Source organism: Pelophylax lessonae (genome assembly GCF_965119305.1).
Source record: "Pelophylax lessonae genome assembly, chromosome: 5".
In the NCBI taxonomy this organism is placed as follows: domain Eukaryota; kingdom Metazoa; phylum Chordata; class Amphibia; order Anura; family Ranidae; genus Pelophylax; species Pelophylax lessonae.
The window spans coordinates 485,648,103-485,662,075 of NC_138772.1; the positions used below are offsets into that span (position 1 = coordinate 485,648,103).

The window sequence follows — 13,973 nt, forward strand, 5'->3', positions numbered from 1 at the left end:
TGAGGTCCAGTCAAGCAGGTGAGAAGACACCCATAGGTGGAGTGAAGGGCACTGTGGTGATCAGAGGTAATTACTGAAGAGTTTCTGGTGTATGGGACTGCACACCTTTTTTTTTCCCCCAGACATTTAATCATTTATTGATGGATTGTATATATATTTAAAAGATGGACTCATGTTAATTTATTAAACATAGATGATTTTTACACTTTTTTCAGATATTTATTTATGCACTATAATTTGAATTCACTTTATTGAAGGAGAGCGCTGCGACTTTTTGTGACTATAAAGTATGAAATTAGACTTTACATGCACGTGCTTACCCTGTGCTGATCTTTTTTTATATGGGGTGTGTGCAGGGAGGATAGGCAGTGCTTTAAAAAATTGTAATCATATTTATTTATTAGAATATATAGGGCCAGCGCTTAGGAATTAAAAATGATATATAAATATATACTAAGCTGCTGCTGGTAAAAAAGGGGGGTGCCTTTAAATAATAAAAAATATTGAAGTACCAGCGCTGCTTACTCAATATGTGTGTATTTGGTGTATTCTCATACCCAAAAAAATCATTAACATTATTCCTAATAAACAATGCTGTGCCAAAGTGCTAGTGCCAAACTATATCAAATGCATAAAACTTTCCAATATATAGTCATGATCATAAATATTAATAAAGTTGTGTACAAAAATATTAAAGTGATAGTGCTCAATAAATATATATAAATAAATATCTTCCAAACAAATTCATGTAGAACAGTTCTTAAATTCTTCAATCAATTATATTGTGCTGTAGTGACAGTCTTTGTGCAAATCAACAAATACGAAAGTGCTGAGTGCTTATTCAAGAATATTATTCAAAGTGCCGGTGCTCATATAACGTGAGTAGGTGCTCCCCTCTCGGTCCCCTACTCACCAGAAGACAATCAAATATGTGCCTTAAGAATAGTCCTTATAGGGATAAGAGCCTCGAGGGACGCCAGCCAGCAAACAAATGATTTAAAGCACTCTGCAGCTCACACCATCCACGATATGCTCGTAGATTACAAAAGAGAGATAGCTTTCATCGTGCAGTATATTTAGACTTTATTTATCACGCATAACCGAATTACACTTACAGTGTTGCAGCATAAAAAACGCCTTTCACAAATCCTACGGGCCGCCAAACTATGGCCGTGCGCTTCACCCGTATAACCGGAAACCGGAAGCTGGATGTGCCCGGACGTGGCGTAGTACGTATTCGGACGGCTTGACGCGTTTCGCTCCGCCAATCAGAGCATTATCAAAAGCGAATGCGTCACGAACACGTACTACTATTTATTTAGAATACATTCTCTCATTATTGCGGAAACCTGGAGGAACTGGAAGTGAATCACCGCCATCTTAGGACTCTCAATTTAATTGACTTCCTGTAAATCGCCATCTTAGTTCACCCCCACCCATACATTATGGTCATAAACAATTACACTACTTCTATCAGAACCTAACAATTCTCTATAACAATTTTATTCATCAGTGGGAATATGTCATATACATCTATCCCGGGGGATTTATACTGATCAATTCCGGTATGTCCTTGTAGCCGAAACAATGTGTATACATACAGTTTAATAATATCAAAATTGATCAGTATAAATCCCCCGGGATAGATGTATATGACATATATTCCCACTGATGAATAAAATTGTTATAGAGAATTGTTAGGTTCTGATAGAAGTAGTGTAATTGTTTATGACCATAATGTATGGGCAAGGGTGAACTAAGATGGCGATTTACAGAAAGTCAATTAAATTGAGAGCCCTAAGATGGCGGTGATTCACTTCCAGTTCCTCCAGGTTTCCGCAATAAAGAGAGAATGTATTCTAAATAAATAGTAGTACGTGTTCGTGATGCATTCGCTTTTGATAATGCTCTGATTGGCGGAGCGAAACGCGTCAAGCCGTCCGAATACGTACTACGCAACGTCCGGTCACATCCAGCTTCCGGTTTCCGGTTATACGGGTGAAGCGCACGGCCATAGTTTGGCGGCCCGTAGGATTTGTGAAAGGCGTTTTTTTATGCTGCAACACTGTAAGTGTAATTCTGTTATGCGTAATAAATAAAGTCTAAATATACTGCACGACGAAAGCTATCTCTCTTTTGTAATCTACGAGCATATCGTGGATGGTGTGAGCTGCAGAGTGCTTTAAATCATTTGTTTGCTGGCTGGCGTCCCTCGAGGCTCTTATCCCTATAAGGACTATTCTTAAGGCACATATTTGATTGTCTTCTGGTGAGTAGGGGACCGAGAGGGGAGCACCTACTCACGTTATATGAGCACCGGCACTTTGAATAATATTCTTGAATAAGCACTCAGCACTTTCGTATTTGTTGATTTGCACAAAGACTGTCACTACAGCACAATATAATTGATTGAAGAATTTAAGAACTGTTCTACATGAATTTGTTTGGAAGATATTTATTTATATATATTTATTGAGCACTATCACTTTAATATTTTTGTACACAACTTTATTAATATTTATGATCATGACTGTATATTGGAAAGTTTTATGCATTTGATATAGTTTGGCACTAGCACTTTGGCACAGCATTGTTTATTAGGAATAATGTTAATGATTTTTTTGGGTATGAGAATACACCAAATACACACATATTGAGTAAGCAGCGCTGGTACTTCATATTTATTTATTGTATACAGTTTTATTTTTATTTTTTGACTTTATTAGAAACATAGAAAGATGACGGCAGAAAAAGACCAAGTAGTCCACCGAGTCAGCCTTTTTTTTTTTTTTTTTCTTTTTAACTTTTTGTGCCTGAGTATAGATCTAGGTTTGTCCCAAGCATGATTGAAGCCATTTACTGTTGACTGTCTCAGTTTATTCCAAGCATCAACTACTCTTTCTGTAAAATAATACTTTCTAAGAATGATTAGTTTAGAACTTTCCTCCAGTTAGTTTGAGGTCATGTCCCCGTGTTCTTGATTTTGGTTTCATATTAAAAAATACTGCCCTCCTGTTGCTTATTGCTCCTCTTTATTGCTGTCACAAGGAGGCTAACAAGCCCTCAATGTCATAGCATAAAATGAAAAAAAGAAGAGCACCTCTAAGTGTAATATTTTATTATGCAGATAGAACAATCAGCCAAATAAAGACTCACATGGAGTTTAAGTTCAAAAGGCTCATCTAGGAGTGACGATCCAACAGCGGAAAGATCTGTGCCTCCAGTCCAGGTAGATGTGATGCCGTGGTATAGCAGGGAACTCGCCAGTGAGGACCGAGTGATTCCAGGTAGAATTGTGAGAAGTCTTGAGGTGAGTGAGGATATTGAGGTGAGGAGGATATATTATCTATAATTGTATCAGATTATGTGTATAAATCTGACTAGTACCACACTGTACAGCCAAAGAGACTCCTGGCTCCACCACCGCCCACTGTACAGTGTGGTACTAGTCCGATTTATACACATAATCTGATACAATTATAGATAACATATCCTCCTCACCTCAAGACTTCTTACTCTTCTACCCAGAATCACTGCTTTACTGCGGCATCACATCTACCTGGACTGGAAGCACGGATCTGTCCGCTGTTGGATCGTCACCCCCAGATGAGCCTTTTGAACCAATACTCCATGTGAATCTTTTATTTAGCTGATTGTTCTATTTGCATAATAAAATATTACACTTAGAGGCGCTCTTCTGTTTTTCTTTTTATGCTATATCCAAAGTCAGCTTCACTCCAAAGAAGAGCTGTGCGCTTAGTGTTTGCTAACCACTTATGGACAGGTGACAGGTACTCTTTATGAGGACATTGGGGGTCTATTCGACCTTCTATTTCTCCTCTGCCATCCTATTCAAACACAAATGGTGTTTCAATAGCTGCATCTTTGACTATACTAGCTGAAGAATGACAGCTGTGACCCTGGAAGTGATTTAATACACGTCACTTCCGGGATCATTAGTCATAGGGATTTGGGAACGGATGTTCCCCGAGTTCCTCCTGCTCTCATTGACCACAATAATTTAAATGGACCCATAAATGGGACTTTACATATACCTCCTCAGTGTTATTTATAAACCATAATGACAAGATATCCATTAAAAACACCCCTGACCCCCCCCCCCACCCCCTCACTTATACTTACCTTAGTCTAGTCTCAATCCAGGAAATGTGCATGAGAGCAGCGACTCTCTCCTCTCTCCCCTCTCATAAGGCTGATTGATAGCTGGTATAGCCGCAAAGGGTGGACCAGCTCAATATTGAACCCTATGGATATGCAATGCAAAGGCAGGTGTCCCAATACTTTTGGTATTATAGTGTATTCATTATTAGGACCCTTTCATATCATATTTAGCACAGTCCCAATGCATAGACAAGGCAATTTGCCTTATCTCCTAGTAGTTCAGTTCACACCATTGCGATGCGGTGGCATGTGCTGAAAAAGAGTAGGGCATCTGTACTTTTTTGTTTTTTTTAGTGCATTGTATTCCGTTTTGCAAACAAAAATGAACGAAATGTAATTTTGTGACTTTACAATAAAGTCACAAAAAAAAAGGAAAAATAAATAAACCATGCAATGCATCATTACAGCACATCCCGCCATTCCTTCCAGTGGCTGCACGGTAATGCGTGCTGCTGGTGTGAATGGGCCCTTAATGCACGGCGTCCATGAAAAGAAATCCAAATCTATTTCGTACTTGTTCAGGAAATCAAATTCTTATTGGTTTCATCAGGTAGGTTACTGCAGTCTGTATTTAGCTCTTTGTTCCCTGCATTGATTATTGAATAATCTCCTATGTGTCTCGTGTATTTATCTACAATGACAACTGGCCCAGAGTTAGTACTCATAGGTAATGCCCGAAGTTTCCTTTCCTCCATTTTTCTACATTAGGTCTTTTATGTGACTTTGTTACTGTATATAGTCCGGATTATCTAACTTTTGTTATTCTTTAGACATGAGTACTTCAGAGTTCTGCCGAGGAACAACCAAAACATATGAAATACCCCTCGATCACCTGGACTATAGTTTCATCGAGAAATGTACAGATGTCAGACACCTTGAAAAGATTCTGCGAGTTCTCAGGTAATCATTTGGCCACCTTGTGCCATAGAGGAAGATGAATATAGGGGTGTATATTGGTGTGCCTTGATTCCCTCTCTTTGTTTTTCATAGTTCTGTTACCCCATTTACAGCAGCATTTATTTACCTCTGCAATTAAAATCCATGGAATCTATAAAAGAGGTGACAGTGTATGTCAGAAACAGAAGAAAATAGAACACGGCCTTTTCCTTCAATAGTTTTTTATTAAAATACAAGTTGAAACCAAATCCTCACACATACAGTAAATTAAAGTCAAGTACAAAATAAAATTTGCAAAAAACTTGGGTAGCTATGGAAACTGAGAAATCCAGGTAAGACTGTTTATTCATTACCGCTAATTATCTATCGCCAATAATTTACACAACGCTTTGCTGTACATTTACATTTCTGATGCTGGAGACATCGATCCAGGCCCTATCTTAGAACATGGCCTTTAGTCTTCTGTTATTTGCCCACGGCTTCAGGGACTTCTATGAACCCTTTATATAGAATATGCTGAGCCCCATTCAACCTATAGTAGAGAATGGAGCTACATGACCCCGGAAAGTTCCTGAATAGTTCTTCAGATCAGTTTTTGGGACTCCATTAGTCACTGAGGTTTATCGGCACTGACCTGACACAAGCATGCAGGTCAGGTACTGTATGTCCGATAGAAGGCAGAAGTTTGCTTGATACTTGATTCAGTATTTAACCCAGGGGGTCAGTATAAGAGCCAGGCCTGCCAATGCTGAGCTAGTATGAGGTCATCTAAAGCCTGACAGTGTGGTTATGAGTAAGCGCCTGGTAATGTCGTGAAACGCGTCAACCTTGTCTGCTTGTACACTGTCTGTCACTTGATTTTATTGGAACAATAAAGGAAACATCTTTGATTTCAAGAAATATTTCTACCAGAGTGCGGTCAATCCTCTCATATTTTTCAAGCTTCCGGATTACGGCTCCGACCTGCACCAGGTTATCAGACATACACCTGAGCGGCTACACTTTCCTGCTTCCTAGTCATCTAAAGCCTGACATTTACTGACCAGCCTGTTCTTTTACAGGGCAAGTGTTTTTTTCGCAAATTACTTAAAGGCATTTATATTTTTGATTGGAACCAGAAAGAACCTCCCAATGCTGCCTAGAAATGGAGGGGAATTTTACTATGGGGCCTGCATTGACTTGTTTACTTCTGAAAAAGGCCCCACTATCTATATCCCTGTTAATTCTTCTTTATATTGAAATTTTATATTGAAATTTCTGTATTTTACTAAGATCTGGGGAGGAAGGACACTACCCGGACCTGACCGAGTTCTGTGAGAAGCGCATTGAAAGTCTGTCTCCACAGAGCCGTGCTTTGAGGAAAGACAAACCACCAGCAACTACTGCTGATTTCTCCTTGGAGGATTGGAACCAAATCGATAATGACTTCAAGGTAAGAAGTGCTTTGTTGCTTGTTTTGATTTAAAGTCCAACTCCGGGCATCTACCTACCATCATGCAGGGAAAAAAAAAAGCCATGGCTGCATTGATATACTGAACTCTGATGTGAAAGTAAAAACACCCAACTGGCTTGTGAGTCACTTCTGAGATTCCGTTCTTTCCGCTCAAACTTTTTTTTTGTTGTTTGTACTGAGTGTCCACTTTCTGGAAGTGATTAAAAGAACAAATCCAGCCAAAAACATGCCATTGTGGCTTACCAGTCCTTATATGTGACTGCATTCATTTTCTTTTTTTTGGCTAAGGACATTTTCAGCATGTACAGGAAATTACTTGATTTTGCCAGATAGACATTGCCCTTGTCACTTACTGTGAGCTGAACATTATTATTATTATTATTTGGGATTTATATAGCGCCAACAGTTTGGGCAGCGCTTTACAATATAAGGGAAGACAATACAGTTACAATACAATTCAATACAGGAGGAATTGGAGGGCCCTGCTCATTAGAGCTTACAATCTAGAAGGGAGGGTCAAGTGAAACAAAAGGCAATAACTGTGGGGGATGGGCTGATGGAGAAAATGGAAGTACAGTTTTTAGGTGTGGGTAGGATAGGCTTCTCTGAAGGGGATGGCTTTCAGGGATCGTCTAAAAGCTAATAAAGTAGGAGATAATCGGATAGATTGGGGTAAGGAGTTCCATAGGATTGGAGAGGCTCTGGAAAAGTCCTGGATGCGAGCATGGGAGGAGGTGACGAGGGAGCTAGAGAGCAGGAGGAACGAAGAGAAAGATTAGGCTGGTATTTTGAGACTAGGCTAGTGATGTAACTGGGGGCTAAACTGTGGATGGCTTTGTAAGATGTTGTTAGTATTTTGAATTTAATTTGTTGGGTGAGCGGAAGCCAGTGGAGGGCTTGACAGAGAGGAGTAGCTGACACTGAGCGATTGGTAAGGTGGATAAGTCTGGCAGCAGCATTCATGATGGATTGAAGAGGGGATAGCCAATGTAGAGGTAAACCAATGAGAAGGTAATTTCAGTAGTCGAGGCGTGAGATGACCAGGGAGTGAACTAGGAGCTTTGTTGTGTCTTTGGTTAGAAAGGGATGTATTTTGGAGATGTTGCGGAGGTTTAGGTGGCAAGATTTGGACAGTGATTGGATGTGGGGCTTGAAGGAGAGTTCAGAGTCCAGGACAACACCCAGGACCTACCTTGGCATGTGGGGATGGGCTGATAGTTGTGCCATCGATATTGACAGAGAGATCGGGGGAAGGGGCACGTGGGGGAGGAAAAATTACAAGTTCGGTTTTGGATAGATTGAGTTTGAGGAAGTGGTGTGACATCCAGACTGATATATCTGATGGTAAATTAGTGATACGTGAGGAGACTGAGGGAGTGAGCTGAGGGGTGGATAAGTAGATTTGGGTATCGTCAGTGTAGAGATGGTATTGGAAGCCATGGGAGGCTATCAGCTAACCCAGAGAGGAGGTGTAGATTGAAAATAGGAGAGGTCCAAGAACAGAACCTTGGGGGACCCCAACAGAGAAAGGAGAGGAGGAAGTAGAATTGTAAGTAACGCTAAGTAATTGTAAGAACATAGCAAAAAAAAATTTTATCTTTCTTCAGTAAATTATTAACCACTTTACCACTAGAGCATTTTGCTGTCTTACGTCTGGGCCACTTTTTGCGATTCGGCGCTGTGCGACTTTAACTGACAATTGCGCGGTCATGCGACGCCGTACCCAAACGAAATTTACGTCCTTTTCTTTCCCACAAACAGAGCTTTCTTTTGGTGGTCTTTGATCACCTGTGCGATTTTTACTTTTTGCGCTATAAACAAAAAAAGAGCGTTTATTTTGAAAAAATAACAATATTTTTAACATTTTTTTATATGAAATTCCCCCCAAAAAAGATGTAAAAACCAATTTTTTTTTAAAATTTTTGGCCAATTTGTTTTCTGCTACCTATGTTTGGTAAAAAAAATCGCAATAAGCGTATTTTGATTGGTTTGCGCAAAAGTTATTGCGTTTACTAACTAAGGGAAAGATTTCTGTCATTTTTGGTGTTTTTTTTTTAACGAGTAATGGCGGCGATCTGCGATTTTTTTTTTTTTTTTTTTTTTCTTTTTTTTTTCAATGACTGCGACATTGCGGCGGACAGATCGGACCCTTGACTGACATTTTTGACACTTTTGGGGGTACCAGTGACATTACTGCAGTAATCAGTGCTATAAATATGCACTGTTACTGTAAAAATGACACTGGCAGGGAAGGGGTTAATTTTATTGGAGAGGGAGGGGTTAATGTATGCCTGGTGCTTACTGACGTGTGTGGGGGGGAGGTGACTGAGTGAGCCAGGGACAGATCGGATGTTCAGCTATGCTGAACACTCCGATCTGTCACTCCCTGTCACTTAGGAGATCCGCCCGCTCTGTTTACACAGGCGGGCGGATCTCCAAACTGGATTCCCCGACGATCGGGGCAGAGCAGCGGCGATCGCCGCCGCTCCTCCCCTGGCCCGACTCCCGCTGTGAATGAAAACAGCGGGAGCGCGCCTCCGGCGGCGCGCGAGCGCCGCCTACAGGGGGAGGAGTCTGGCGACGTAGGTCTACGTCGTCAGACCTACAAGAGCCACTTTGCCGCAGTAGTACTACGGTACTCAGCGGTAAAGTCGTTAAAGCCCAGTTTAAACCAGCTAAATACATTCCAGGTTCATCATAACTAAAGGTGTTCAACATCTTACAGTTCGTTTTCTTTCTAAAGCAACCACGGTCATAAGTAGAAAAGCCTGAGCATGCTGCACAGTGGGGAAGCAGTGGTCTAATTTCAGAGATCTGATATACCCCATACTGAGTCAAACCTATCGCTCTCCAATTATATGATGGTGGAGTTCTACCTCTGACTCAACAGAGGTGGCATGTTCGACCTCTGCAGAGAGATCACTGCTTCTTCGCAGAGTCCCACTCTGCAGCATGTTTGCAGCGGACAGGCTTTTCTGCTCAGGATGTGGCTGATTTTTTAAGGAATGTATAAAGAAAAACTTTGAGACTTTGATCTTTTGTGTTGAGTTCACCTGGAATGTATTTAGTTTTGGGCTTTAATCCCCCCATCCTGCATGTAAAAGAATGGGAGCCATGTTTTTAGTCCAGCCTGGGTGGCAACCATGGTTGCCTCTGTAGATGCAGTAGAGGAGTGAGAGTAGCCATCTGGGGACAGGAAGTATGTTATTACGGATTACTGGATTAACAGGTGAAAAAAACTCTGAAAAAAATCCAAAAGGAATGCAGCCACCACATCTAAAGACGTGCAAGCTGCAATATATTACGTGTTTGTTTTCGGGTTTAGATACGCTTTAAAAAAAAAAAACATCCTGCAATGTGAATTTTTTTTTTAATGACTTACTTGCTGCATTTCAAACTGTATTCTAGGAGATCAAATTTATCATAACGCTTAACTTGTATTTAATGTCTGTTCCTTGTTACAACACTTGTTGTGTGATTATGGTAGGTGGACCCTCCCAGTTTGCATGTAATGTAATCATTTTAGTTTTTTTTTCATTTATTTACCAGAATTTTTTAACTGACGTCAAGCTTAAAGAAGAACAGAAATCTATCTTGGAGAAAACGATGGAAAACCTACCCCCTATTCGCTGTTTCTCCGGTGACCCCACACCTAATAAGGTTCTCATTTTATCTTGATATGTCCTAAACTGGTATATATTTATATTGCTTTTATCTGCAGATTACTGTGTTTACTTCCGCAAGTTATTTAGAGGCTATAAACTTCCTGTTTGCATCCAGAACTTGAAATCATCTGTCTGTACCAAAAAGTTGTGTTTTTTTTTTTTTTTTTTTTTTTACTTTATGGTTGCCACTTCTCTAAATTGTGTCTAAATGCAAAAAAGCCTAAATTGTTTATATTGCCGCTTTTCAGAATTTAGATGAGGAGCCTGCCTTTATTTTTTATTTTTTTCCAGGTTTTTTTCCCTTTAATTTTTACCTGGTAATCCTGTGAATAAGACCCTTCTTATCCCTGGGTGGCTACAATACTATAACTTCACTATATCTGTGGAGGGAGCCATGATTGCCACCCAGTCTGGACTTGGCACATGTCTACATTTGGTCATTTGGAGTCATCAGGAGTTTGAAATTTAAACAAGGAAGATAAGGCTGTTGCACTTTCTGTCAAGCTCACGAGATGTGACAAGGACGTGGCATTTCTGGCAAGATCAGCAAGTATTTTGCTGAAAATGATTTTAGCCTGGAAAAAAAAATTTAATGCAATCACCCCATCTTAGGACCAGTAATCTGCAATTTATTGTTTTTGTATTGCGGCAGAGAAGCCCAGGAACCAAATCTTGGCCCTGAACCAGGCCCGATTTTACACATGCTTCTTGACACAATTTTTGTGTGTTTTGTCATGAGACGGTCGTGGCAAATTGGTACCGCCTTAATTCAGGATGAATGGCATCCAAACACGTTGCATGTTTTTCTGCAGTTTGCAATCAAAGGCACAATCCTGCCAATTCTACCCGCGATTCCTGATTTCCCAAGTGTGAATGGAGCCTTAGGGTTAATCACATACTCTTTAGAGACCAGCTCATACAATTTATAATGTACCTGCCATGATGAATGGAACTATGTTCCGTTAGTATTACAGGTTGTGTGAAAGCTAAATTTTACATGTATGTATAAGCAAAAAGAAATTGCAACTGGAAAAATCCAAGCTCTAAAATGTCATTATTAAAAGATTCTACCTTTTGATTGATATCAAATGTAATAAATATGTTGCTTCATGCACCCCCTGGAAAATAATCCATGCGCTGTAATCGGTAAAATGGCAACATTGTCAATACCAGAAAAACACATTGCAAATTTTCTGTGCTGTAATCAACAGGGGTAGCCACAAAAATGAATAAAGAATACTGCCCACAACCTATGTCAACAGTACAAGTAGACCCAAGCAGACAAGATCAGTTTGTCCAAAACCTGTCAAACCTTGCAATCCCTCATCTTCAGTAGTCTGGATAGTGCAACAATTACAGGGGGGGGGGGGGGATTTGAGGGGTTGTGTAAAGTGATATATTAATGTAATGTAAAATAAATAAGCGTAGAATCGCCTTCTAACCGTCATTTAGAGCCAGGCGGTTCATGCATATGATTAGTGGTTATGTAGCCCCTCAACCTAATTAATTTTTATGTGGAGTTAGTTCTAATTTAAAATGCGTGTTTGGGACATTATCTCTTAATGTATAGCAATGATGCTCATCCTCTATAAACACCACAATTCGAAAAGGATACACAATATTTTTGCATGACCTCATATGTACATTACATATAAACAGCTCCTCTGCACACCGCTATTACATACATGAATAGTACATATTTTATTTTTTATATATATTATTCAATTTCAAGGTGGGACACCTCTGCTGTGTAGATCTCTTTAAACAAAGATTACATCTATTGTGGCACTCCTTTCTTACCACAAAGTATCCATCAAATAATAGAAGATGCAATCCAATTGTTGTTCCAAATATCCTTTACTTCTGATCTTCATGCATATCAGTAAACCTACATTTACAAGCGACTGCACAGTTTCAGACATGCATATGTCCTTCATCAAGCAGCATGTGTAGCGCTAATCCTCAGTACAATCTTTTATCTTTATTCCCTCAGTGAGTCCAGCCTCACACTACACAGGTGTATCTCCTTAATCCACTTTAGCCCATTATTTTCCAACAACCTCAAATCGATCGTCAAATTTCCACCCCGCCACATAATACCTCCCAGAGCTAACTGCAACCATTTATTACTAATCTTCTATATCAAAACCACATCATCGTTTCGTATTATTTTCATTAGAGGTGTAGATTGGGCACCCCAAAGCCAAGAGTCTCTTGGCTTTGGGGTGCCCAATCTGCAGCTTGATGAAGAACATATGCATGTCTGAAACTGTGCAGTCGCTTGTAAATGTATGTTTACTTATATGCATGAAGATCAGAGGGAAAGGATATTTGGAACAACAATGCATCTTCTATTAATATATATATATATATACAGTAAACCCCCCTCCATTGCGGGGGTTACGTTCCGGACCCAGCCGCGAAAAGTGAAATTCCGCGAAATAGAAAAACCCTATTAAAGTGCATTGTAAGCATGATTTTTTTATTGTCACTGTACGTGTAGAAGCATTTTAAGGTCTTTAAACACACTTTTAAAACAATAGAAACTCATTTAAACACATAAAAGATACTTAGAGACAGAGCAAGAGCTACGAAAAACACAAAAATCTTTCATTTTTAATGATTTATATAGTAAAATAACATTACAAAAAAACGCGAATTACCGGGACCGCAAAAACTGAACCGCGATGTAGCGGGGGATTACTGTAATATATAAATTTATATATATATATGTATATATATATATATATATAACAGAATCCAATCTGCAGCACTTTATCCATGAGGATCCCGCCCCAGGTACCAGAAGCCTGGTACAAGCCTGCTTCTTGTACCTGAGGAAGGATCTTTGTTGGGTCTGAAACTGTCTAATTGATGAAGGCATTAACCACTTCCCGACCACCCACCGCAGTTTTACTGCGGCATGGTGGCTCTCCTGCGCAAACCGCCTTAGACGTCGGTTTCGCGCGGGAAGCTAGGGGGCGAGCACACGGCGCGCCCCTGCCCCCCACTCGGCAAGGGGGAAGCCAATGCATGGGGCAGTTGGCTCCGATTGCTGCCCGACTCCCGCGATCGCTCCCTGCTGAGAGAGAAGGACGGTTGGCTGTTGTAAACAGCTGACCGTTCTTCTCCCTGAAATTATCACAGAGCTCATGTGATCCTTCTATATAGCATCACATGTCTCTATAGTCATCTCACAAGCCACGCCCCCCCCCACAGTTAGAATCACTCCCCTAGGCTCATATTTAACCCATCGATCACCCATAGGGTTAACCCCTTCTCTGCCAGTGTCATTATTACAGTAACAGTGCATATTTTTAGCATTGATTACTGTAGTAATGTCGCTGGTACCCCCAAAAGTGTAAAAAATGTCAGTTAGGGGTTTGATCTGTCCACTGCAATGTCGCAGTCCCTCTAAAAATCGCAGATCGCCGCCATTACTAGTAAAAAAAAAAAACATTAAAAATTACATAAATCTTTCCTGTAGTTAGTAGACGCGATAACTTTTGCGCAAACAAATCAAAATACACTTATTGCGATTTTTTTTTTTTTCTTTATTTATTTTTTTTACCAAAAATATGTAGCAGAAAACAAACTGGCCTATAATGTTAAAAAAATTAGATTTTTACATTTTTTTTTTTTTTTTTTGGGGACAATGTCATATAACAGAATGTGAAAAATATTGTTTTTTTTTTTTGTCGCTCTTTTTTTTGTTTATAGCGCAAAAAATAAAAATCGCAGAGGTGATCAAATACCACCAAAAGAAAGTTCTATTT

The 13,973-nt window shown here is 39.9% G+C and overlaps 1 protein-coding gene across 1 annotated transcript in view; it reads left to right on the forward strand.

The window, feature by feature from the left end:
• Nucleotides 1-4,954: 4,954 nt before the first annotated feature.
• Nucleotides 4,955-13,973, forward strand: part of SPAG1 (sperm associated antigen 1) — a gene marked incomplete at its 5' end in the record, with an annotated part of 146,770 nt that continues 137,751 nt past the window's right edge. The window contains 3 exons of the mRNA XM_082257563.1: nt 4,955-5,082; nt 6,352-6,511; nt 10,082-10,192. Coding sequence (XP_082113689.1) covers nt 4,955-5,082; nt 6,352-6,511; nt 10,082-10,192 — 399 coding nt within the window. The remainder of the gene's footprint in view (nt 5,083-6,351; nt 6,512-10,081; nt 10,193-13,973) is intronic.